Source organism: Sceloporus occidentalis, unplaced genomic scaffold (assembly GCF_023333645.1).
Source record: "Sceloporus occidentalis isolate IW3139 unplaced genomic scaffold, rSceOcc1.0.p SCAF_3, whole genome shotgun sequence".
NCBI lineage: Eukaryota > Metazoa > Chordata > Lepidosauria > Squamata > Phrynosomatidae > Sceloporus > Sceloporus occidentalis.
In genome coordinates, this window is record NW_028316983.1 from 58730831 (window position 1) to 58756508 (window position 25678).

Below are 25678 nucleotides of genomic sequence, written 5' to 3' on the forward strand. Positions count from 1 at the left end.
CAGATCTCCAGACACAAAATCTTAAAACTTTCCAATACAGATTCCTTCTCAGAGATAACAATATTTGTTGAGATTGCCATTTTGAGATGCCTTGTGCAGTAAGCAATTTACAGATATGGCTGGAAGAAAAATCAAGACAGCATGTTAATTTATTTACCTTGTAACATAACTAATTACTGAAGTTCAATAATTAAATTCAGAATCTGAGATGGGGGTTATCATTTGAACAGTTCTTTCTAAATATAAATTGAATAATCTGATAGTGGAATAACACTGCATTTAATACACTTGCAGAATTTTATTTAAACAAATTGCAGAAAAAGTACAAAGTAGAGGGCCCATTAGGCCTACAGATTCATCCACAAAGTAAAATAATTTCTAATACATAATGACTGAAAATAGGATTGGAAGGGGGGGGGGAGGAACCCAGATTAAAGGCATCTGCACAGATCTAAACAACAGCACTTGGCTACTACACAAACCTGGATCAGTTATCTCTCCCCTACACCATAACACAGGTTCTCTCCCACCTACACAGCAACATGTTTTTCTATGTAGTTTTCCCAAACCTTGACAGTAGTATCAAAAAATGGGAAGCAATGGTGTACAAATTCATACTATGTCATCATGTCAGGGGATTAACTGGCAACTTCTACTGGGCTGCCTCATATTAAGTATATCATATAGCCTATATCCTTCACAACTGGTGTTGAAAAGTTTATTGCTGACATAAGAAATCTAAACTGCTTTACATTTTTAATATACAAATTATCTAATTTTATAGTACTTTTGTCAATTATGGAGACAAATTGTGATGACACTCTGACCTTTAAAAATAGCTCTAGCATAACTGATACAGCTGCATCCAGGAGAGGACCATAAAAGTAGTAAACTTGTAACAATTTGATCTGTTTTAGCCTCAATAATACAAGATAAAGATTTCATTTATAGTTGACCTCCATATCCATGGGGGGATCTGTTCTGGATACCAAAATCCCCATATGGTCAGGTCCTGTTTGTTTGTTTTTTATGGCAACATGGCATGGACATGGCCGCATGTACAGGCTGCAATTAAGAAAAACAGGGGCTTGCTGTCTGCAGATGGTTAAATCCACGGATGGCAAGTCCACAGATAAGGAGGGCGGACTGTATCTTTAGAAGTTAGAGGAGTGAGAACAAACATAATTATTCCAGCAACATAAAATCTACCAAGTGAAGGGTATAATTACTGCAAGTCAAGGTCTTTTTTCCACACAAGGAGCTGTAATCAGCTGGATACATTTTTAAAAACTATGTTACTAGATTTTAAATAACTAGGTCTCAAAAAAGTTTTTAAATCAGATAAATCCCTAAATCATCTTACTGCTCTTTCTTCTCAGAAATAAATTAGGGGCATGAAAGTATTACATCTGAGCACCTTAAACTCATTTTTACCAAACAATTCACAGTTACAAGCCACTGGCCAGGATGAAGAACAGAACCCTGCAGCTGACTGCTAAATGGTTTGCATTTTTTTTTATTGTGGTACCCAACAACAAAGCTCAACTGTACACACAGCTCACTAGAGCAGTCTCTCTTTGCAAATGCTTTTTGGTTAAATAGCCAGACAGCACTCATAGCTTTGAGCTAATAGAGAAAAATACAATATGCATTTTATACATTTTGTACAATTTTAATACAAATACATCTTTCCTCTATCAGTTTTGCAAGTAATCTTCCTATCCTCACTTCTTTCTCTCTCACACATGTACACTCACACAAACACACATTTATGCACACATACACACATGAGCAGTACATATACTGTGAAAACAGCTCACAAGAGAAAATGCCATAAGGGTTCAGTCCCAAAGTTAAACAAACTTAGCAGAAGAGTTCAGTCCCAAAGTTTAACAAGCTTGGCAGAAGAGTCATAGACCAACAAGGTGGCAAATATCTTCTTCCAGGAGGAGCTGCCCAATATATTAGTTGAGGCACCTGACAAAAAGGGGCATCGTATATAGACAAAAAACAATATATAGCTGGAAAAATGCTTAGTGCTTGGGATTCAACTATTAGATATACTTGGGCTTTCAAATACTTAAAAAAATCACTGTGCAAGGGACAAAAGACAAGTTAATACATACTTAGCATACATATAGAAACTTAGTATAAATTCAACTCCAGATGGTCTCTCATGCCATAGGAAGTTTTTTTTTAAAAAAAGAAGAATTATAAATTGCCCTCTTTTTGTGCCTCCAGAACATGATGCAGATAGTCCTTCTTCACTATGGAGAAGCTATGGAATTATTCCCACATTAGAACCACACTCATCTCCTCATGAGAAAGATGCGTGACTCCTCATAACATTTGCAGAGTACCATGGAAGCTTAAACCACCCTTAACGCCCCTCCCTCCCTCCGACAACTAAGACATATATGCAAACAGAAAACTAAAAGTAATAACCAAAGTAAGCATCATCTCATTGTGTTGGCAATGGTAGAAACAGCATCCCCTACAACCCCCAGCAAGTGACACATCTATATTATGTAAGCCTTGATCACCATATGTATCTGTTTCTTACACAACGGGCAAGGAGATCGCACCTTTTTTAACATTTTGGCACATGTAAAACAGGCCACAAGATGAGCTGTCCTTCCGTGGACAATATTCCCGTTCCGTGGCCTCTTCTGGCACACAAGGCAAGGTTTCCCCAATTCTTTCCTACTATCAAAGGATTGCACTTCTTCCTCTTTCTTTTCTTTGCACTTACCCAACTGTAGTGAGGCTGCTCTTCCTTCACATACCTGTGCCAAATCTAAGGAATCCATGGAGCTTTTAGGGCTTAACCTACATTTAATTTCTGAGCTGCACAGGTCTTTAGGCCGTACAACTGGAGCTGATACTGTCCTTCGGCAGTCTGGGACATCCATCCCTTCTGCCTCCTCTGTACTTTGCATAGAAGCCATGTTGGATGCGGAGAGAGAATGTACAAGTCTGGGGCAGTCAGAGAACCAGTCTTTCCTTAAGGCCCAGCAGCGGAAACAATATCGTTTGATGGGGGAGTTGAATTTCTTGCATTTGGTACACTGCCAACAGTCCTGATGAATGAAAAAAGAAGTCAAATAAAACACAAGTCAGTGGATGCATATTTAGCTCCTTAGCTCCTGAATCTCACTCTGATTCCTAACCCTGCAGAATCCTACAAGACAATTTCTCCTTCTCTACACTATCATAAATTTTCAATGCTGAGTTCCAAATTCAAGGAGAGGTAGTGCCTTATGTCAGTTAAAGGTGTATTTCTCAGATACTCTAAATACATAAAATCTGTAGAATCTGCACAAATGATGGTGGCTTACTTGATCATCCTATACACAAAGGGCAACAGCTTTTGAATTTAAAGCTTTAATTCGGTTATCCAACACCAAAGACAGTCCAATTTGTCTTACAAGCAGCATGGGTTGATTCTGCAGTCTATGAGAAGCAGGATATGCACTTCTCTTGCAAAGAGAATGTATGTATGTATGTACGTACAGCGCTGTGTAAATTTACAGCGCTTTATAAATAAATGTTAATAATAATAATAATAATAATAAGCAACCAGCAAAAAAGAAATGAAACAAAAACTAAAGAAATGGTATCATTCACTGAGATTAAGCTGCAAATGTCCTTGTTGGGGGATTAAAACAGAAATCTTTCAGAAATTAAACAATGCCCCATTAGAGTACATCATATTTCTTTCTTCTACATACCGCTTTTCCCCGAAAATAAGACACTGTCTTATATTTATTTTTCCTCAAGAAGACACACTATGGTTTATTTTCAGGGAATGTCTTATTTTTATGATGGGGCAGATGAGAAGGGCTGCCCGTCTTCTTTACTGCTCCGCTCCGGCATGCTGAATAGCTACACCTATCACTGTGTCTTATTTTCGGGGTGCGGCTTATATTGTGCAAATGCTTAGAAATCCTGCTACAGCTTATTTTATTGGTATGCCTTATTTTCAGGGAAACAGGGTACTTGGGTCTTTTCAAAGCACAGAATTCAAGAATTGCTGTGTGATCCAGCTCATTTCAAATGTCTCAAAGAGTACCTGACAATGTTTTAGCCAAGTTGTGAGACTACAGTACATTTAATCTGGCCAATGAACCTATCTGAAAGAAAGTCATCAATATATTTATCTTGAGATCATTCCCCCCACACACTGTTTAAGTTAAATATGATGGTACTAGATAGACATTTCTGGTCACATGTCTCCTTCAGGAGAATATCAAGAAAGGATAGGATATACTGTTTTTGTTAATAAAGGAGAATACAGGTGAAAGATACCCTTCCAGCTAATTCCTCTATCCACGTCTCTCCATTTCTGGCTCATATCTAAGATGACAGGACAAAAAATTGAGAGAAGTCTGGATAGGGCAATACAGCTATACAAATGTAAGGTGCAGGATCATGAAGAAATAGGTTTGAAATGCACTGACCAAAAGCACTGGCTGCTTTGGGGGCATAACTTTCTGATGATGCACCCCCTCCCAGTGGCCAGAAGCCGCTCTGACACTGTGATCCGGTCTTTTGGACCAGATCAAAAAGGAGACGATTAAATCTGACCCCTGGTGGTGGCCAGCTTGTGACCATAGTGGCAGCCCACTTTGGAAAGAGTCCACGTGGCTGCCATTGTCCCAGCACACTTGAGGCCAGAATGGTCTCTGGTTGCTCCTGGTGGGGCATCTGCTTTGCCCTTTCCCCCTCCCTCTAAGAGACTGCAGCAACATACGTAGCTAATACTGTCCAAAGATTAGCTGAAACTGAAAATTATTGTTTTTAAAATATCTTTCAAAGATGACTGGTAAATATATACACTATTGAGGGGGGTTTCACTCTGTCATTGTTATTTTGTTGTGTAAAATAAGGTTATATTGCATAAAACTTATATTTCCCTAGCTTTGGCTTTTGTAAAAATGTTGTAAAAGTTGGGAAAATTTGGGTGGTCTATCAATAGGGGGGGGGGGAAGATTTAGGAGAATGTGGTCAGTTGCTCAATTTGAGAAAATTGTCAAATGAAATAAATATAAAAGAGGAGCAATTATTTTGAAACATGGTTTCTTTTGGTTTTCTATTATGTTAGACCACAATTTTCTGTATGAGCCCTTGTGGATACAAGATAATCTAGGTTGGACAAATACCGCAAACAAATGTGAGCCAAAAAAATAATCATTTACTGGGGTTTTTCCTTTCTTTCTTTCTTTCTTTCTTTCTTTCTTTCTTTCTTTCCTTTTCATTTACTATGTGGACTAATTGACATGGTAAGAGATTCCATGTCTCCTCTTTTTTGTCTTTGCATTTGTTCTTCTCCTGCAATTTTTTTGTATTTATGGTTTTTATAAAACTGAATTAAAATTTTAAAAAAATAGTCACATGCATAACGTAGCATCTGTCTTATCTACTGTTTTCAGTCATGTTGAAAATCTTCATATCCTTTGTTCTTTAGACAGTAAGTGAGTCACATTCATTAGTTCACTCCCATCCTTCTCAGTGACTTGCTGAAAACTGACCTCTAAACAATTGGGTGCAAAGAAGCCCTGACTAGAACAAGTTAATCACCTACAGATACACCTCAGTGAAAGCAGATGGGTTCCTGGGCATTATTTCTTTGAAAAAAAGTTTGGTGCCAGGGGCAGAAATAACACTGAAAGAATGGGGTAGATAACCACTCCCAAAAAGTAGAGCAGTTCATCTTGTTTAAGCTAACTTTTTATTCAAAACCAGCATGGCATAGTGGTTTAATTGTTGAACTCTGACTCTGGAGACCAGGGTTCAAATCCCAGCTCAGGTGTGTAAACCCACTGGGTGACCCTGGGAAAGTCACACATTCTCAGCCTCAGAAAAGGCCAATGGCAAACCACTCTGAAGAAACTTGCCAAGAAAACCCCATGATAGATTCACCTTAGGGTCGCCATAAAACGACTTGAAGGCACACAACAACAAGTACAATATGTATGCGTGAAATGAAATAACCAGATCAAGTAAGCCTTGTCTAAGTAAACAAAAACACTGTGAAGCTTCAAAAGCCCACTTGAAATTTTCTTCCAAGACAGATCAAGGGATGAGTTTTTCTTCCACTACACTCCACTTTTCTTATGATTTCCATTCTGGTGAGGAAACACTGAGATTTATGCTTTTTCAACAGGATGACAGTAGCTGATGAGGGAAGATAATCTACTTTCTTCTTTTTTCTCTTTTGCTGTTCACTCATACTCAGTAAGCAATTCTGCAAGCTGTTGTGTTTGCCTTGCCTATTGTAGGCAGACACACACAACTACAACAGGATTGGTTGTAGTAGAATCACATTCTTTCTCAGATCAAGCTTTACTGAACTTGTTTACTGTAGACATGCTTCTGCAACCCAGCCGTGTAAGCCTGTTTTTTCAGCCCTCCCCTTCACCATTCTCCCAATGTTGATGCTGCAAGATAAAAACAAAACAAAATTCCACCTAGGCAAAGAACAAGGAATAAGAGGAAGCTGAATGGACGTAAAAAAAACTTTGTAAAAAGGAGCTTCTTTGTCAGAGGCTTTGTTAACTGAAGTATCACTGGATATCATAATGAAATCCCTCAACCAGCCATTAAGAGAGTGAATGGAAGAATATTATAGAAAGCTGAATATCTACAACTAAGCATAAACTAACCATTACCTATTTATTATTTAGCCTATTATGTTGTTTTAGTTTAATCTGTGACTGTTTTGTGCTCACAATATGATTAATTACCATCTGTCTAGATGTTGCAATAAAAGCTACAAATTGATTGCTTAAGGTTTAAAGAGATGAAGTAAAGTGCTCTGATGTATACCTAAATGTATACCTTAAACTTCTAAACATAAAACAGACAAGGGATAGTAAGCTGTAAGTATACACACCTCAGTGGTAATGTCGATGTCTGTGTCATCACTTAAGGATTGTGAATCTTCAAAATCATCTGAAGATGTAACTTCACTCACCTATAATATATAAATAAAACAGAAAGGATGTGTAGCTGTCACTGTTATTGTCTTAAAGAAAGAAACACCCTGCCCTAAGCTTTTGCTTGATGTTATCAAGTTTGTTTTTTAAGTAACTCTGTTCTGGTACTCCTATTAATCATGAATCTCTCTGAATTGCTAAATGTGCTACACAAAATGTATACAATTACAAAAATATTTTCTAGTACTGTACACTCATGATGTACAAATACTGAGAAATTCTAGCTAGTATGCACAGACATATAGTAAGCTAGTTACACTACCATGACAAGGGTCTGTACACTGGTCTCCTATCTCTCTTATACAAATCCATTTTTAATTTGGCCTTCTCTACCTACACAATATAAAGCAAGCCAAAAAACAACAATCCTAAAAACACAAGCTGTGTAATTTTGTTGGTGTGATCTACAGTTGTCCTTCCACATTCATGGGGGTTGGGATGCAAGACCTCCGCGAACGTGGAAAAACCATGAATAACTCCCCCTCACCAGAAAGCCAGTTAAAGGGATGGGTGGGTGGAAAGAGAGGAACAGGAGCACACATGCTCCTCTTCTTTCCTTGCCCTCCCATTCCTTCTTCACCTGGCTCCTCACACCTTCCCAGGACAGAGAGGTGCCTCTTTCCCCAGGCAGCTGTCTGTCCTGGAAAAGGGTGGGGGATCATTTCACCAAACCCCTTCCCAGGATGGAGAACTGATTGGGGAAAGAGGCAGCTCTCTGTCCTGGAAAGGGCTGGGTTTGGCACATGCACCCTTCCTGGCTTTTCCCTCCTGGGCCTTTTCTCTCAGAAGAGAAAAAACCAGGAGAAGGAGGAGTGTGCGCACAATGGGCTTGACCTTGCAAATGATCAAAACTGCGAGTGCCAAAGCTGTGAATGTTGAGGGACGACTGTACATGCTCAGTCCTTTCAGCATGTGTGTGACCAACACATTAATATAATAATAATAAATTGTTTATTTATAGACCGCTTTTCCTACGATCAAAGCGGTGTAGCTCACTGTAGTATATATTCTTCCAAAAAAAAAAAAAAAAAGAAAGAAAGAAAGAAAGAAAGAAAGAAAGAAAAGGGGGGGGAAACCCCTCATTATCCCACAACTCCCTTGTTGCAATAGTTCTAGTGGCTCAATTCATAGTGCTGGTTTATACAGCTCAGGATGCATACTCCCTTACAAACCTGCCCATGCTTTGAGATCTCCAAGGAAGGCTATTCTCTCTTTACAGGTACCTCTGGTGGGAACACAGGAGAGGGCCCTCTTCAGTACCTGCCTTCAGGCTCAGGAATTCATTCCCAGTGAAGTCAGACTGACACTCTTCCTACTCTCTTTTTGCACGACAAGCAAACAAGCTTCCGCTGGGACAGACATTTGAGGTGTGATCCTATAAAGCCTGGTTCAGGTAAACAACGCAGCAGATATTGCAAACTGTTCTGCTGGTGTGCATGCGTTTCAGCAGACAATAATTCCTCTCTGATTAGGCATTAATGACTATTGTACTTAAAAATCAACAAAAACGCTAACAGATCTGAAGCAAATACACTCCCAACTTTCTAAGCTCAAGGGAAAAGAATGAAACACAACTGTCATTCATTAATGAAAGTTATGTTTACTATCAAAGATTTAGTGGGGGGGGTTGCTGTTGCTGATAGAAGCAAATGATTTTCACAGAAAAACTGAGCACTTGAAAATTTTCTTCCCCATACCAGTGACACCTGCTAATAATTGTCAGATAGAACAAGTTCAGTGTGACTCTTGAAATGAGTCACATAGATGAGTGTCAATTGTTGTGCAATACAAGTCCATGACAGTGCACAAACACCTTTGCTAATAAAACAAAGATCGAAAGTATAACCCATCAAATTGCTAAGGGTCACATTAAGCCAAAAAACACTCATATTTATTTTGTCAGACAAACCCAATCCAATTACTTTGATAGCAGATCTTACCGTTTTGCTACTCTGTTTTCCATCTTCGATAGTCTGTTCACAATCAATTCCTTTTCCTGTGACTGTAATATCTAACTGATCTGAAGCAGGTTCATTGAATAACCACAAGTCATCAGTTGTATCTGAAACAGCAGCGGTATCTACATCCTAGAGAGAAGTTGGAAGAAAAGAAAATACTATTTCTTCAGTAACTTGATGCGACAATGATACAGTGAAGTAAAAAGAAACACACAGATACATTTAAGTACAGTTGGTCCTCCTTCTAGGCAGGTTTGCCTTCCTCGGCTTTGAGCTTACACAGAAGGCTAACCCTGACAGAAATAATGGGGCGTACTCATGCCGTGTGCCGCCGCAAACGCATCCCCCAGTATTTTCTATGGGGCTTGAGCATACACTCTTTTTCCCATACATGGAGGGGCATGTCTGGAACGGATCCCCTGTATATGGGAAGGGCGGAATGTATGTATTTTAAATTCCAAAGAGCCTCCAAAGATAGTATCCTCAGGGAGGTCTGAAGTAAACTAGGAGCCCTGGTGGCACTGGTTAAATCCCTGTACTGCAGCCATTCATAGCCACATGGTTAACTCAGCCTGGCATCCTTCTGTAGGTCGCTAAAATGAGTACCCAGCTTGTTGGGGGCAATTACTTACACATTGTGAACTGCTTAGTTAGTGCTTAAGTGCACTGATAAGCAGTATAGAAAATGTACTTGCTATTGCTAACTACTGAGAGGGAAGGGAAGCATTCACTCTGCAGCATCCTACATCCTTCACTTTGATCTTTCTGTGTCTTGCCACAGTCAAGAAAGAATTAGATTAGAAACAGAACACTCTCCCTCCTTCCTATAGAATGGATGACTCTTTTGTCTGTCCTGTGCTATTTTCATAATTTCAGTTCTTCAACCTGTTCTTCTTCCCTGAAGTCTATACATTAGAGGCCAAGTTTAAAAAAGACTTTACCAGTAAACAAAGCCTGACTTAAAATAGCCAACAGGAATAATTCATAACATGACAGGGAACCTTTTTCTTATTAAGTGCCACAGACCCATAAGAAAACCCCACGGAAACAACAAATCATAGTGAGAGCAGCTAAAGCCAAGAGTAGGAAGAATCTGCTACTTTCATTGTCTGCTCTGTCCTTCTCTGTACCATTCCACATGAAACCACTCTGAGGACCTCAGACTCATCACACCCTATGCTTAGATATAGACATCAAGAAAGGATACTCACTTGATTAGTTTGTATATCTGTTGAGCCATTACTTCTGGACTTGTAATTGTTTCTCAGATTCCCCAAAAACCACCATGGAAGGCCAGGTATATCCCACTCTTCAAGCACCAGATCCAGCTTGGTTTGTTCTTTTGATAGGTTATTTAGAAGTGCTTTATTTGCAGAAGCCAAACAAAGTTCAGATTAGAATATGTTTGTTGTTTTTATGAAACAATGGACAATCTTGTTCACTGAGACACAGCTCACTCTTAAATCGATATCTTTAGACCAAGTAACACCCAGTATTCCTACCCTGCCTCCCAAACATTAGTTGAACACTCATAAGGAGAAAGCTCACTTGTTCCCCAGCCTGATCTTCCTCAAATACTTTTTTCTTATATATAAGTATATTCCTTATATATATTTTTTACTTATAAGAATAATGAAATTTGAGTTTTTATATGCCAGAGAAAATTAAAATTAAAGGAAAACCTTCCAAGTCTAGCAACGTTTATAATGTGAAGAAGCATAAGATGTAAATAATTATACATCTTACAATAAAAAGAATTCTTGAGTTTACACATATATGTGTTAAGACTTTTTACCAATAACTGGCTGACAGCATATATTGTAATAAACTGAACTTTTATCTCTACAAAACCCAAGGAAAATCTTGAGAAAGATAAATTGATCCCACATGTATATTTGGTTCAATTCCATTAAGAATGTGAAAGATTCTTAATATCAATGTGCAATGACAGATTTGTTATTTGGACTTTTTCAGATATTCAAAATTTTCTGAGTCTGCATATAAAAAGTCACACTTTGGAAAATTAATTCCCACAATAGTGTTTTATTAGTATAAAAAGCATCCTACTCTGACTTATTCCCAATTCTCATAGGACTAAGCCTCTCCATAAAAAAAGCTTTCAAACAGAAGGTACTTCATCCCCAGCAAACTAACATCCTGCCCTTCAAACGTCAACAGTACTACTATAATCAGTCTCTCTAACAGAATACATATTTCTAATGGATAGACAGAAATGCTCTAATGAGGATCAAGAAATAATCTTGGGTTTGAGAGCTTAACACAAAGAGGCAGTTTGCTTTCATTGCGTTTTGATTAGTATATAACGTCCTTATGTGATCTCACATAAGGAAACAGATGCAAGAACAGCAGATAAAGGACAGCAAAATACCCCCTGCCCGCCAAATCAAAATGTGAACAGCCCACCACATGGTGGTCTTGTTCCAATTATGATTTTTTTCACAAATACTACACTCACCTGTCTCCTCTTTGCAGGTATACTTTGATGTACAGATGAGGGGTGTTTCCTCTTTATAAGCAGTGCTAAAACTTCTCTCTGTGCTACTCTGCTTAAAGAAGGAAGAAAGTAAACCTGTTAACCAATCAGATCTTTAAGAGACACAGGGATGCAGCACTTCCTTTCTGAGCCACCAGCTGCAGAGCAACATCACAGAGTTATCAGATGAATAAAGGTTTACTGAGCATACAAAGCACATTTATTAACTGACCAAGACAATTGTTAAGGATCAAGAAGACATAAGTAGAAGTTACAATCCAACCAAAATTTAGAACAAAATCAAGCCTACAACTTTCCAAAAGCTGCTACATGCTAATGTTACCAAGCTTGTTAACCAAAACATGAAGGTCTCTCTCAAACTGGGCTAAACTAATCCAAATAGTACATGAAACAAATTACATTATGCTAAGGCTTTTTATTTACTAGGAGCTTTCTAAAAGGACATTTTGCTAAGCAAATTTCTATTACTTTTCAGAAAATCCTACCCAACAACACAAGCTGGTGTGTCTGAGGACAAGAAGTGCTACATCCCAGAAAAGATGCTCAGAGACTGGAACTCTGTTAGGTAGAGAACAGAGAATGGTCACTCTGTCCCTGCTGTGTGGACTACCAAGAACTTCTGAGGAAAGCAAAAAGCTACCAGTCAAACAAATCAGAAGTTCTAGCAGTCCACCATGTACAGGTACAGAGAAGGGACACTCTGTACGACAAAAGAAACCACCCAGTAGTGGGTTTTACCTTCAGTTGATCTTGGCTTGGATTATCCACACTCTGATCCTTTGCGAGAGCAAGTGTCTGTGCAGCATCTAGACAGCAGGTAAAAAAAGAAAAAACCTTCCCCAGTAATAACCATTCACACAACACAGTGGGGTCCCTTGACAGGCAACCAATAAAACTAAGTTTTGAAGCTGTGCAGCTGAAAGCATTAAAAGATAAGGACACAGACCTCCCTGCCTACATTGCTCCATTTCTTAGATCACTAAAAGTGAAGAATAGAATTTGTGCCTCTTATTCCCAGTTCCTTTAAAATAGTCATATTCTACCCTCCTAAACTACAATCTACAACTTCTTCTCTTAGCACACAATTTATGCCTTGTACAATGTTTTTTTTAAAGTCAAAATGTGGGAATGTAGAACCAGACTTTAGCATGGGGCAGAGTACTTTAATTCAACTGAAACTGCTCCTGATTCCAAATAGAAACCCACCCCATGCCTATATTTTAGAATGGAAAGGAAGTTTTATTCCCAATGCAAATGTCTGGTGCATAGGCTAAAGGCGATTCCAATTGCAACCATGGCAAAGAGGTCAAACTGCTTCCATGACCTTCATATGGCTCCCTCTCTCATACATCTTAAAAAAAACTGCACAAGAAACAAGTTATGTCTAGTTTGATTCTGAAAACTATTATGAATTCCATGACATGCAAAAAAATACATCTGAAGGGAAAGAATCTCTAGATACAAGATATTAATTCTGCTTTCAAGAGAGAAAGATATGACACAGAAACATGAACACAGTACAGTAACCTGATTTATCAAGCACCAGATGTAAATAGATAATAATCAATCCATTGTATTTGCTAGGGCTTGGAAGAAAGCCAGGTCTTACTGCTGCATTGTAACATCTCTGTCTAGCAAAGTGTCATCTTGCAGATGAAAATGATATTTCAACAAATCCCCAACAATGTAGCAATGTTGAAACCTGTTCTAATGGTTTCAAGGTGGAACATTTAAAAGCAACTGATAACATCTAATAACTACCAATGTGATGCTGGATAAGATACGTCTCTAAAATGGGTCAGACTCTAAGACACTGGGGCAAAGCAGATGGGTATGAAGGAGTGGCCTCTGGCCGCTCCACCCATGATTAGCCAGGGACCGTAGCAACCACATGTCCTGCTCTGAAAGTGGGCCGCCGCCACGGTCCCAAACCCGGCCGCCGACAGGAATGGTTTTTCTCCGCTCCTTTCTCTGGCAGCCTCAGAGCAGTTTCTGGTCACTCTGGGTTCTGCATCATATGAACGCAACACTCCCAAAGCAACCAGAAACTGTTCTTTTGGCATGTCTGTGTCAGGCCTATACTGCAGTGCTGGACAATCTGTCACTCATGGCCTAATTCTAGAAGGCTTCAGCAAGCAATGAAGTTCAGATGTCTAGCAAGAGCAATTGGTCCCTCCCCAGTAGGCCCTGGGCACTAAGGAAGAGAAGAAAGCAGTGTGGGGCCAGGGAGAGGCTATAAAGACTGCCCCATTTCCCATCTGGGGTAGCGGCACAGCAGCAACCACTGGGACTAGGGCAAGGTGCCTCTCTGCCCTTCTACACTTTCCCAGTGGCGCAGCAGCATCACTGGGGCCAGGCAAAGGTTATAAAGATCACCCCGTTTTGCATCCCCCCACCTGAGGCAGTGGCGTGATGGCATTCCCTCCTGCCTCACCTGAGGTCAGGAATGAAGTGGAGGCGGCTATCCAAGTTGTGCTGGGGAATGGGAGACATGGTCGGAACGAAGTGAACACAAGTTACAAAAGGCGGCGGGATCGCTGTTTGAGAGGATCCCTCCTTCAGTTCCCTCTGTTTCCCGGAATGGGTTGGAGATCATACCAACCATTCCACGGAACCTCACCCTGCTCCTTTGCAATGCCAGGTTGATTAAAAACAAAACCCATATCATTTATGATCTTCTCCTTGATGAGGATGCTGATCTGGCTTGCTTTCCAGAGACCTGGCTGGGAGAGGACAGTGCCGTTACGTGGGCGCAGTCCCTCCCAGCCGGGTATTCTGTTAGTGATCAGGTGACGGGAAGTGGGCGGGCAGGGCGGAGTGGCTCTAGTTCATAAGAACAATCTGACCTTGGCCAGGATACCTGTTCAGAACACAGCCCACTTCGAGTGTATATACCTTAACCTGAGGACCAGGGATAGTTTGGGGATTCTGCTAGTCTGCCGACCACCCCATTGTCTAGCAGACTCCCTAACCGAGCTGACACAGCTGGTCTCGGAGTTGCTATTGGAGTCCCCCAGACTTTTAGTTCTGGGAGACTTCAACATCCCCCTTGAGACCAGCTTAACAGGTGCGGCTCGGGAGTTCATGGAAACCATGACCAACATGGGCCTATCCCAATTGGTCATCGGGCCCACACACTGTGCAGGTCATACACTCGATGCGGTCTTTAGTACCGAACAGGAACATCCGTGGGCAGAGATTTTAAAAAACCACCCGCCTTGTCATGGACGGATCATTTCCTGGTCAAGGCGGAACTAAGAGCCTCTATCCGCCCCTCCGGGGGTGGTGGACCTATTAGAATGGTCTGCCCTTGGAGGCTAATGGAACCAATAGGATTACAAAAAGGCTTGGAGAGTTTAATGGTTGGAGATGCCGGTGACCCTGTCGAAGCTCTGGTTAACACTTGGAACACCAACTTTACCAGGGCTATCAATACGATCGCTCCCAAGTGTCCTTGCCAACCTGCTTCTAATCGCAATCCATGGTATACATCAGAGCTTAGGCAAATGAAGCGGGCTGGACAACAACTAGAGCGCATCTGGCGAAAAACTGAACTCTTATCTGACAAGACTCGCCATAGGAACTTTCTTTGGTCCTATCGGGAGGCAATACGTGCAGCGCAGAGACGTTTCTTCTCTGCACGTATTGCGTCTGCAGAGTCCCATCCAGCAGAGCTGTTTAGGGTAGTGGGGGAACTGAAGGAGGTACCCCCTGCGCAGAACCCTTTACTTAACCCAACAACAGCCTGCTGTGATGCACTTAACTTCTTTGCAGACAAAATCTCTCAGATAAGAGCCGACTTAGACGCCAGGATTGTAACAAAAACAGCGGATGAGATGTCTATCGACTCCGTTAATGAGATTATCCTGGATCAACTTCAATCTGTGAGTACCGATGACGTGGACAAGCTCCTTGGTAGAGTGAGGAAAACAACTTGCCCGCTCGACCCTTGCCCATCACGGCTGTTAGGCCGCTTCTGAAAAAAACGTCCCTGGACCCCCGGATATGTACAACTATAGACCAGTCTCTTTATTGCCATTCTTGAGCAAGGTAATCAAGAGGGCGGTTACTCTTCAACTCCAAGCTGTCTTGGATGAAACCGATTATCTTGACCCATTTCAAACTGGCTTCAGGACAGGCTTTGGGGTTGAGACTGCCATGGTTGCCTTGACCGACGATCTGCGTCTGAACATCGACAGGGGCAGTGTGACCCTGTTGGTGCTTTTAGACCTCTCAGCGGCTTTTGACACAATAGATCATGGCATCCTCTTGGATCGCCTGAGGGGATTGGGAATTGGAGGCACTGCATTGCAGTGGCTCCATTCCTTCCTCTCGGGAAGATCCCAGGGGGTGATGCTTGGAGATAGTTGCTCCAGTAAAAGGGAGCGCACCTGTGGAGTCCCACAGGGTGCTATCCTGTCCCCAATGTTGTTCAACATCTATATGAAGCCGCTGGGTGAGATCATTCGGAGTCATGAAACTGGGTGTTATCAGTATGCTGATGATACTCAAATCTATTTCTCCATGTCTCGTTCATCGGCCTCTAATTCTGATGGCATCTCCTCTCTCAATGAATGTCTTCAGCCAGTAATGGGCTGGATGAGGAAAAGCAGACTGAGACTGAATCAAGACAAAACGGAGGTGCTCACGGTAGCGGCCCCGAAACCAAGAATCGGGTTGCAACCTCCGGTCCTGGACGGGGTCACACTCTCCGTCAAGGACTACGTTCGCAGTCTGGGGGAGCACTCCTTGATTCATCGTTCCTGATGTCGAATCAGGTAAATGCGACAGTCAAGAGTGCTTGTTATCAGCTTCGGCTGATACGCCAGCTGCGCCCTTTCCTGGAAGTAAGGGATCTTGAGACTATTGTCCATGCGCTGGTAACCTCATGTCTAGATTTCTGTAATGCGCTCTACATGGGGCTACCCTCGTACTTGGTCTGGAAACTGCAACTAGTACAGAATATGGCAGCCAGAGTAATTTCCGGAACATCTAGGAGAGACCATATTACTCCGGTTTTAAAGTCCCTCCACTGGCTGCCTATTAGTTTCCTGGCCCAGTACAAGGTGTTGGTTATTACCTTTAAAGCCCTAAGTGGCTTGGGTCCAAACTATCTCCGGGACTGTCTTCTCCCCTATAATCCTCCCCGCGCACTCCGGTCCTCTGGGAGAGGCCTACTTCAGCCACAAACATCTAGACTTTCAGCTACCTCCCAGAAGGCATTTTCCATCGTCGCCCCCAGACTGTGGAATGGCCTGCCGGATGAGATCCGTCTGCTTACATCCTTAAACAGCTTTAAAAAGGCTGTTAAGACGAATCTCTTCCGGCAGGCCTTTCCAGAATAGAGAATGCAGCCTCAGGAAACTCCTATGAATAGATACTGCCGCTCCCATTAATTATTGTTATGTTGTTTGACCCTTGGGTCAGTTTTAACTTGTATGGTTTTAATTTTCTATTAGATTTAATACCTTTTTAAGGGGGGAAAGGTACTAGGGATTTGATATGTTTTGCATTTTTAACTTGTTAGCCGCCCCGATTGTTCTCAGAGAGGCGGGATACAAATAAAATTTATTATTATTATTGGGTGGTAGAAAGAGGCAAAATGGGTAGCAGAAAAAGTAGGTGGACTCACCCTACCCATTGCCAGCATGCAACCCAACACAGACAAGTAATGCCTCACTCGCATATGTACAGAGAAAGAGGATAAGCAGGCACACAACTTTAATGTGTGAATGCAAAACAATCAGAGCTTAAGAGTTCAAAAACATGGCTCTAGGACTTTCCCTAAAAGAACAGAAAAGACTGAAGGGAAATGGAAGCTCATTAAAACAAAAATCTTCTTTAGAACCTAATGACAATATATTTAGTCAGTCAAAAAGAAATAGAAAGGTTAGTAAGGTCCAATACAGATGGGCAAAAGTGCCATGTTGGAGCCGATTTAAGGGCTCTACAGGGCTGGGCGTCCATACGCACCCCACCCTAATAGCGGCACCTGTGTGCCTTCTTGCCACGGCCCCGCCCACACGGGGCATGTGATAATGATGTGCAGGCATCCACGCGTTCAAATGGCACTCACTGGAAGCAGTGTTGTCAACACGCGTGAGCGCCATTATGGCACTCCAAAAAAGAAGCTTCTCTAGGCAGCTTCTTTTTAGGGCACACGTCGGTGCCGCACGGTCCAGTTGGCGTGGCACCAATGAGGGGCAAAAACGGGCGCCATGAAGTTGCCCTTCTGTATCCCCCCAATGAAACAAAATTAAGTCTGTTGACTGTTTTTTAGTCAGAGAATAACAGCTCAACATCACTTTAGGAGAACTGAAGCTATTGCAAGCCTACAGTGGAAACGGGATATGGTATGAAATAGCTGAAGAGCATAACAAATTATATTTTTGTCTTCAGCAGTGCAAAAAACAAAGCTCTGTTGATTATATGTATATACAATAAAAGAAAGAACTCATACATACTGTCTTATTTAGGAAGAATATTATACTTATTTCCTGTTTGAATGCTGCAAGCTACTTTATAGTGTTTACAGTTGCCCCTCCTTTCTCACGGACTTGAGGTCCACGGTCTTGAATATTCATGGAAGGGTGACCTCCGTTATTTTCAATGGGGCACGCCCTGCAGCACATACCCTGTGCACTCTTGCAACATTCAAGCCTATGGGGCTTGAATATAGGCGAGTCTCCGATTTTGCGGAGGGTGTGTGTGTCCAGAACGGATCCCCCGCAAAAATGGAGGGCTGACTGTACTTTGAATTTTCTTACCATGCAATTTACTTTTGAATCTGTCAACTAACAATGCTCTTATCCACCAGAAGAAAAGTATACCTTATTTCCTAGGCTTTCAGTGTTAATTTGCTTAATCATATCATTCTGAAATCAGTAGGAAATCAAACCATGATAAATGGAAATACATTTAGTCCTCCACCAATACCATATTCCTGCTCCTGCCCTGGTCTATAAGAATTGCTAAGTCTAGTATTTGCACAGAGCACAAATGGAAGTACTCAAATCAATTTACCGTATATACTCAACTATAAGTCGACCTCATGTAGAAGTCGAGGGCAGGTCTGGGGGCCAAGATTATGAATTTTGATATGACCCATGGATAAAATGAGGATAAAACTTAGCGGCCTGCAACAAAGGATTTAAAGGGAAATGATGCCAAAGAACTTAGAAAATTTCAGCAGACATTAACTGTGCTGATCCTAAAGACTGGATAGATGAGAGAGTACAGAGGACTCAGACTTCTTTTTGGTGCTCCCAGGATAGACTAAGCTCTCGCCTTTTACCACTCACTTCAGAAAAAGGGGATGGTTCTTTTTTTTAACATATATAAGAGTTAAAGTATAGTATTTACATTGACCTGTGGGTAAGTCGATTCAGGTTTTTTTAGTCAATTATTTGATGAAAATTTCTAGACTTATACATAAATATATACGGTATCTATAATTTAACTAAGGACTAAAATTAAGGTTGGTGATTTATACCGAAATGCTCAAGTGTATTTATTTGTGGCAAATGCTGGTGTCAGCATAACCAAGTGTATGGACTTCTCAAAGCACTTGAGTATTCGTTTAACAGAAAACTGAAAGTACCTCAATAGTCCATCTAATTCAGTGGACCCCCAACTGTGCTCTTTAAGGGATTTTGGACTTCAGCTCCCAGAATCCCAGACTATTGTGCAACAAAATAATAATAATTGTAAGCCACTCTGATAGCCTTTAGGGTTGAAGGGCGGGGTATAAATATAATAATAAAATACCATAATAATGGCTGAGACTTCCAAAATCTCTTAAAGGGCACCGTTTGGGAACCACAGATCTAATCCAACTCTGCCAGTGTATCCAATGCCACAACACTCCAGATAGCCTCGAAAAAATCCAGCCCGTCTTTCAAAATTTCTAAAGAAGAAGAGCTTATTAACTTCCATTCAAGGGTCAAACTATAGTGTAGTCAGGAAAAGCTTCCTATGTTTACCTGACATACCATTCCATTACACTCTTTGGACCAACATTCTTAATTCATGTCTTAATCCACCCGTGTTCAATAGTTTTTGGTTCTAACACTCAATGTCCACTTCACTCCCTCCTGAGGTAGGACTTACTCTACAGGGTCAGTAATTCCTAGATTTTGTTGTTCTATGCCTTCAAGTAATGTATGGTAACCCTATCACAGAGTTTTCTTGGCAAGATTTGTTCAGAGAGGGGCTGCCTTTGACTTCCTCTCAGAGGGAGAGAGTGTGACTTGTGCAAGATAACACAGTGGATTTTCATGACCAAGTGGGGATTTGAGCCCTAGTCTCCAGAGCCCTAGTCCAATGCTCAAACTACTACATCACACTCACTCGATGTTTTCCTTTATTATATTATGTTAAAGCCACCCAACAATAAATTGAAGATATGATCTATAAAATATAATCCCAACAATACCTTCTTGGATACTTGAAGTTCAAATATAAGAGAAACCCACACTAAGCTCCCTCAAACCCTCCACACACTCCTACCCCAAATCTAGAAATATTTCAAATGACACTGCATAAAGCTGCCTACTAAACTGAGGATAGCTTCAGAAACTGCCTCAGAAACAGTTCAAGAAGCTGTACTGTTTACAGAAAGAAATCTGTATGCATGTGCACAAGCCTGTCTGTTTGCATCTCAAGAGTTTCTTGGAATCAAAAAACAACAAATCATGTTTCTCCAATATACAGCTCCAGAAGAGTACATATAGAAACTTCCTTTCAAGTTAAGACCAGAACGGACATGATGTTAACTCCATGACTGCAATTTTAAAAGTGTGTGTTGTACACACTGTAGCTACAGAAGAACTTTAGCAGTCTTAGGACTGGAGCACAAACCTTAACTCTTACTCCCTGCTATGGATGCCTGAGCAAAAAAAAAAAAAAAAAAAACAACCTTGAAACAACTAGCTACTACCACAAAAGCCATGAAAAATTCTGGCATTTAAAATCTGGACAGGAAGAAGAAAGAGTAATATTTTAGCAAGAATGGTTTGGTTAAACCATTCTGGGAGTTTTTGTTTGTTTAAACCAGGATTTGGGGTTTTGTTTGTTTGTTTTGAATTAATGTATAGGGCTACACCAATATAGGACTTAATCAGAAAATTGGGTAGCAAAATGCAGTTCTGATGTTATGGTCACTAGTTTAAATAACAAATTTTCTTTAAAAAGTGCTCTTTTAAAGCAAGTTGTTTTGGTTGAACCTATGTTAACTGAAGTCTTTGTTTCTCAGTGGCATTTCTTGCACTATAAAATGAAAAGAGTAAAAAGATACGACTGACACTAGATGCTGGTGTAACAATGAACTGCCAATAAACGAATGTTTACATTCGAACAGTAATTGTTGTTCCAGTAAGAAGGCTGGAAAATAGTAAGAACAGCCATACCTTTTAAAAAAAGAAAAATCATTTTTTCAAAATTAGGGGTATTTTCTTTTTTTTAAAAAAACGTTACTTGGTTTAAACCAACCAAACCTGATTTTTAAAAAACTTTCCCAGGCTTCAGGAAAATATGTGAAATGAGGATGTTGCCCAGCAAGATTAAGGGGAAGATGTTTCTCACAAGTGAAGTTAAAAGTGGTTTTCTGAAAACTGCCAGAAAACTAAGATCACTGAATAAATCACCTGTGAGGTTCAATTATATCGGCCAAATCTCCATTATGAATAGAAAACAACTGAGATTGCCGTTGCTGCTTCCATATTCAAGCCAGTTCACCTAACTGGCACAATCCAGGAGAAATTAAATCCACAGAAAAAAATATATATTTAAATATATGATTAAATGTTTAGTCACACTGATTTCACGGGAACTTAACATTCCCTGTGTTGCATTCATTGTGTTTACTGTTCTAATCATCCCAGATGTTTAGGCAGTGTTGTCCTACAACTAGAACAAACTAAAATAAGTAAAGTTATGTATCTCTTTCTGCCAGTTTGTAGTGTAAGAAGTACATGAGAAGAATGTAGTGTTCTTAGTCATTCCAATGCTTCATCACCAATTCATTCCAATCCAAATATTATTCACCTACTTTTACTTACCAGAATGAATTACATAAAGGAGTAAATAAACTTGACTAATACAATAAGAGACCTACCTGTGAAAGAAGCAGGAATCACATTCCGTTTCAGCATGTCATAAACCGGGCTGCAAAATAACAGTAAATAATGAGAATAGAACAAACCATTCTTACCCTCTCTGACACACACACCAAAAAAGGATTCCGTATTCTTCAACCATAATGCATGACAAGATTTAAATGAACTACCCAAATGCTAGTATTAGCATGTGTTATGAGTCCAGGAAAGACCTCATACACAAGTCACTGTGTACTGAATGCAGAAAGAAGAAAACAATGGCCAAGGTCCTACATCAGAGACATTGGTACATCTCATAATGCTACCTCCATTAAATCTACTTTTAAACAATGGAATTTCTTTTAAAAACCATGGAGTTATAGTTGTACACTCCTGAATTAGATGCTTGCAGCAGCAGCAACAACAACAAGCATTCCAGAACTTTATGATGGTACTAAATCTTTAAAGTAGGATAGCTTGGACACAGAATGTAAATGCTATCTGTCTAGAACTTTCCATGCACACACAGAATTAAGTACTATCACATTCCAGTCTCCATGAGTAATGTGACTTGCCAAGCAAGATGACAAAAATGAGCATCAGAAATAAGATGGAAAATTTGGTCAAACTCTTGTCTGTTTTTTAATTAAGTGGCTTGGGCCCAGGGTATTTGGAGGACCGCCTCTCCCCATATAATCCGCCCCGCACCCTCAGGTCGGCCGGGAAGCAACTGTTGAGGGTTCCAGATACGAAATATTCTGCGACTGCACAAAGGGCATTTTCCAGCTTGGCCCCGCAGCTCTGGAACTCTCTTCCCGGTGAGCTCTGCTCGGTTACCTCCCTTGACTTATTTAGGAAGAGGTTAAAAACCTTCCTCTTCCAATAGGCTTTCCCCCAGACAATGTAATACCTGCTCTCTCCCCGTTGCATCGTTGCACCTGCACTTTATGCTAGCTATTGTTGTGATTTTAATCTGTAAACTTTTTATCTTGTTTGTAATCTGTATTATTGTATTGTTCGGGTTTTTTATGGATACTGTTTGCAAAATTGTACATTTGTTGTACTTCTGTGTAACCCGCTTTGATCTGCAAAGGAAAAGCGGGCTATAAATAAACAGATTATTATTATTATTATTATTATTATTATTATTATTATTATTCAGATACTAGAATTAGAGGCCAACAATTTGCTGCATTCTATGACTGAATTAGTGATCTACATGCACAGAAGAATGAGATGGTAAGTGATACATAATTCTAGATTTAAAAGCTTTAGGCTACAAGGAAGAAAGAGATCATCCTTTTTAAATGCTCCTCTTTAAGGTTTCCTGTAAATGGAAAAGCAGCACAGCAATTAAAAGAACTAGGCAAGAGGGTATCTGCAAGTTTTCTGTCTGTAGGGATTCAAAAATGCCAGCCACTTATAGGCAGCTCTCTCACACATGCAATTTAAACTTGTTTAGTCTATTTTACCTATTCACATACCACAATCTCACTCAGATGCATATGTAGATCCAGCCTTAACTGGGAGGACTTATTATGTTCAGCAATATAGGTTCAACTCAAAAGCCTCTCTAGTACAAGATTAGGGTCTAGCTTGTAGTGATAACATGGATTATTTTTATACATACATACATGTATAAATATGTATAATGGGGTATCTTGACGATGGGACCCAAGTCTAAACATGAACTTCATTTATGTTCCATATACTATATGAAGCCTGAAGATAATGTTATACATTATATTTTAAATAAAATTGTGCATGAAACAACATTTGTATCCACTGAGCCATCAGAAAGCAAAGGTGTCACTATTGCAGCCACACATATGGCTGAGTTTGGAGCATTTTGGATGTCTACATAAGGGATATTCAACCTGTTTTAGAAGAGTCCTACCTTGGATCTTTTACAGAGAAACTTTCACGGCCCAGAAGATCCCCTAATTGGTCTCCTTCACAATACACCATATGCTGCTGTTGTTCGTCATACAGCTGTTTCAGCACAATATATTCTCCGAGGTAATGTATGATCTAAGTAAATGAAAGACAACTTGTTATAGCTATTTGGCAAACATTAAGCCAATATGGACTATTTGCCATTTCAATTACTCCAGTAATTATCAAACCTTATTCACTATGAAGAGCTATATACCAAACATTTTCACTACCTACAGTGATCTTTTTCCTACACTGTAAAAACATGTTTACAAGTTTATTTTGTTTTCCATCACTAACTCACTTCTTCTGTAAATTAAGACACTTTCTGACCTTGTAAAGTGATTAAATTATTCTGTTTAACAGAAGAAACAAGGAGAGTTGATATAATGATTTGGTGAAGTCCAGAAGCAAAAGACTAGATAAGAATCTTCCAGTTGCTTATCTAACAGGTGATGTCAAAGATCCTGCAGTACACATCCTAAAAGAACCAGAGTTGTAAAACACCACAAGGGCCATCCAGTCCAACCCTCTGCCATGCAGGAACTCACAATCAAAGCACCCCCAACAGATGGCCATCTAGCCTCTGTTTAAAGACCTCCAAAGAAGGAGACACCACCACTCTTCGAGGGAGTGACTCCACTGTTGAACAGCTCTTAGTATCAGGAAGTCCCTCCTCAGACCATGATCCAAAAATCCAAATCGTTCTAGGCAGCACCATCTGTGGAGCCAGTTATTCACCTCTGCTATATTCCTTTCCCTTCCTGGACCATGCCCTTCGACTTGGAGAAGAGATGAGGATGACAGCCTGTGCATCCATCTCTTTCAACTTCCTACCCAAAGCCTCATAATCCCTTATGATATTCTGAAGGCTGTGCCCTGCAGTATCATTGGTTCCCACATGAACCAAAAGGGGTGACAGTCAGTAGGCTTGACAAGTCTTGTCAGCCTCTCTATCACATCACAGATCTTTGCCTCAGGGAGACAACAGACCTCCCGAGACATCTTATCGGGCCTACAAACCGCTGCTTCTGTACCCCTCAGCAAGGAGTCCCCCACGACCACCACATGCCTCCTCCGAGGCTTAGCAGTGGCTGTTCCCTTTGGTGGAATTCTCTGGGTCCCCTGCTCTGTCCCTGAAATCTGTCCCTGCTGCTGGTCCTCATCATCCTTGATAATAGAGAGAGATTCAACTCTATTCTGTAGCTGCAAGCTCACAGAACGTTCCCTGGTTTCCCTACTTCTGTGTGTGACCTTCCTCCAACTATCTACTTCTGTTGTATGTGAAGTGACCTCCTCCTCCCCAGCAACTTCCTCTGTGTGTTTCCTGTTCAGGACCGTCTGGCCCGTTCTGTTCAGGAAAACCTCATGCTCCCTATGATGCTGAAGTGTAGCTACCTGGCCCTCCAGCTGCTGTACTTTCTCTTCTAAGAGGGCTACCAACTTGCACTTAGTGCAGGTGAAGTTCCCCACATCTGTAGGTAAGAAGACAAACATACCACAAGTGTTGCAGGTGACTGCAGTAGGTCCTTCAGTGTTCATATTGAGAAGTCTTAAGGAGGCACTGAAACAAGACTGTGGGCTTCTCCTGTTAAAACACCAGTGTAAAGAGCCCCTGCTGGCTTGGCCTTTGTCCTCAAGCTCTGTTAAAGAGCTCAATCAACTGGGACTATAGTTAAGTAAAGAACTCCTGGCTACTAGGTCCTTCCGGAGTAAGTCTCTGACTCACTTCCTCTAAATACAAGTCCCCACAAGCCCCTTAAGGAAAAAGGTTTAGTGCAAAACTGAAAATTTAAAGGAGCCCCTCTCCAACACTCTTCCCAGTCCCCTTTGTCCTCTGTACTTTAAAACCTCCTTGACAAAAAAGAAGAAGAAGAAGAAGAAGAAGAAGAAGAAGAAGAAGAAGAAGAAGAAGAAGAGGGAAAATACACCAGCAACAGTGACAGAAGTATGTATTCTCAGACTGAAGCAGATGGACTAAGAAAATAGCTCCTTACAGGTCAGGTGTTAATAATCTATATGAATTCTCTGGCAAGTAGAATTCTACTGGCTGGATGAATACACCTTTAGATATGCAAGACATGGACAATGATGTCCAACAGCTATACATCAGTTAAGATAAATAAAAATAAAAATAAATAAGGCTGTCTATAATAATCATTCAGTAATCATTCAATC

The 25678-nt window shown here is 40.6% G+C and overlaps 1 protein-coding gene across 4 annotated transcripts in view; it reads right to left on the reverse strand.

Annotated features, from left to right (window-relative positions):
- Positions 1 to 278: 278 nt before the first annotated feature.
- MDM4 (MDM4 regulator of p53) overlaps positions 279 to 25678 on the reverse strand; it is a 38234-nt gene continuing 12834 nt past the window's right edge. For 3 of the 4 annotated variants that reach the window (XM_089514570.1, XM_089514571.1, XM_089514573.1), the window contains 8 exons: positions 23463 to 23596; positions 21586 to 21635; positions 12210 to 12277; positions 11433 to 11523; positions 10168 to 10319; positions 8939 to 9085; positions 6896 to 6976; positions 279 to 3080 (listed from right to left, as the gene is read on the reverse strand). In XM_089514570.1, the coding sequence (XP_089370696.1) occupies positions 2520 to 3080; positions 6896 to 6976; positions 8939 to 9085; positions 10168 to 10319; positions 11433 to 11523; positions 12210 to 12277; positions 21586 to 21635; positions 23463 to 23596 (1284 nt within the window). In that variant the 3' untranslated portion in view covers positions 279 to 2519. The remainder of the gene's footprint in view (positions 3081 to 6895; positions 6977 to 8938; positions 9086 to 10167; positions 10320 to 11432; positions 11524 to 12209; positions 12278 to 21585; positions 21636 to 23462; positions 23597 to 25678) is intronic. The other variant, XM_089514572.1, reaches the window with a different exon arrangement.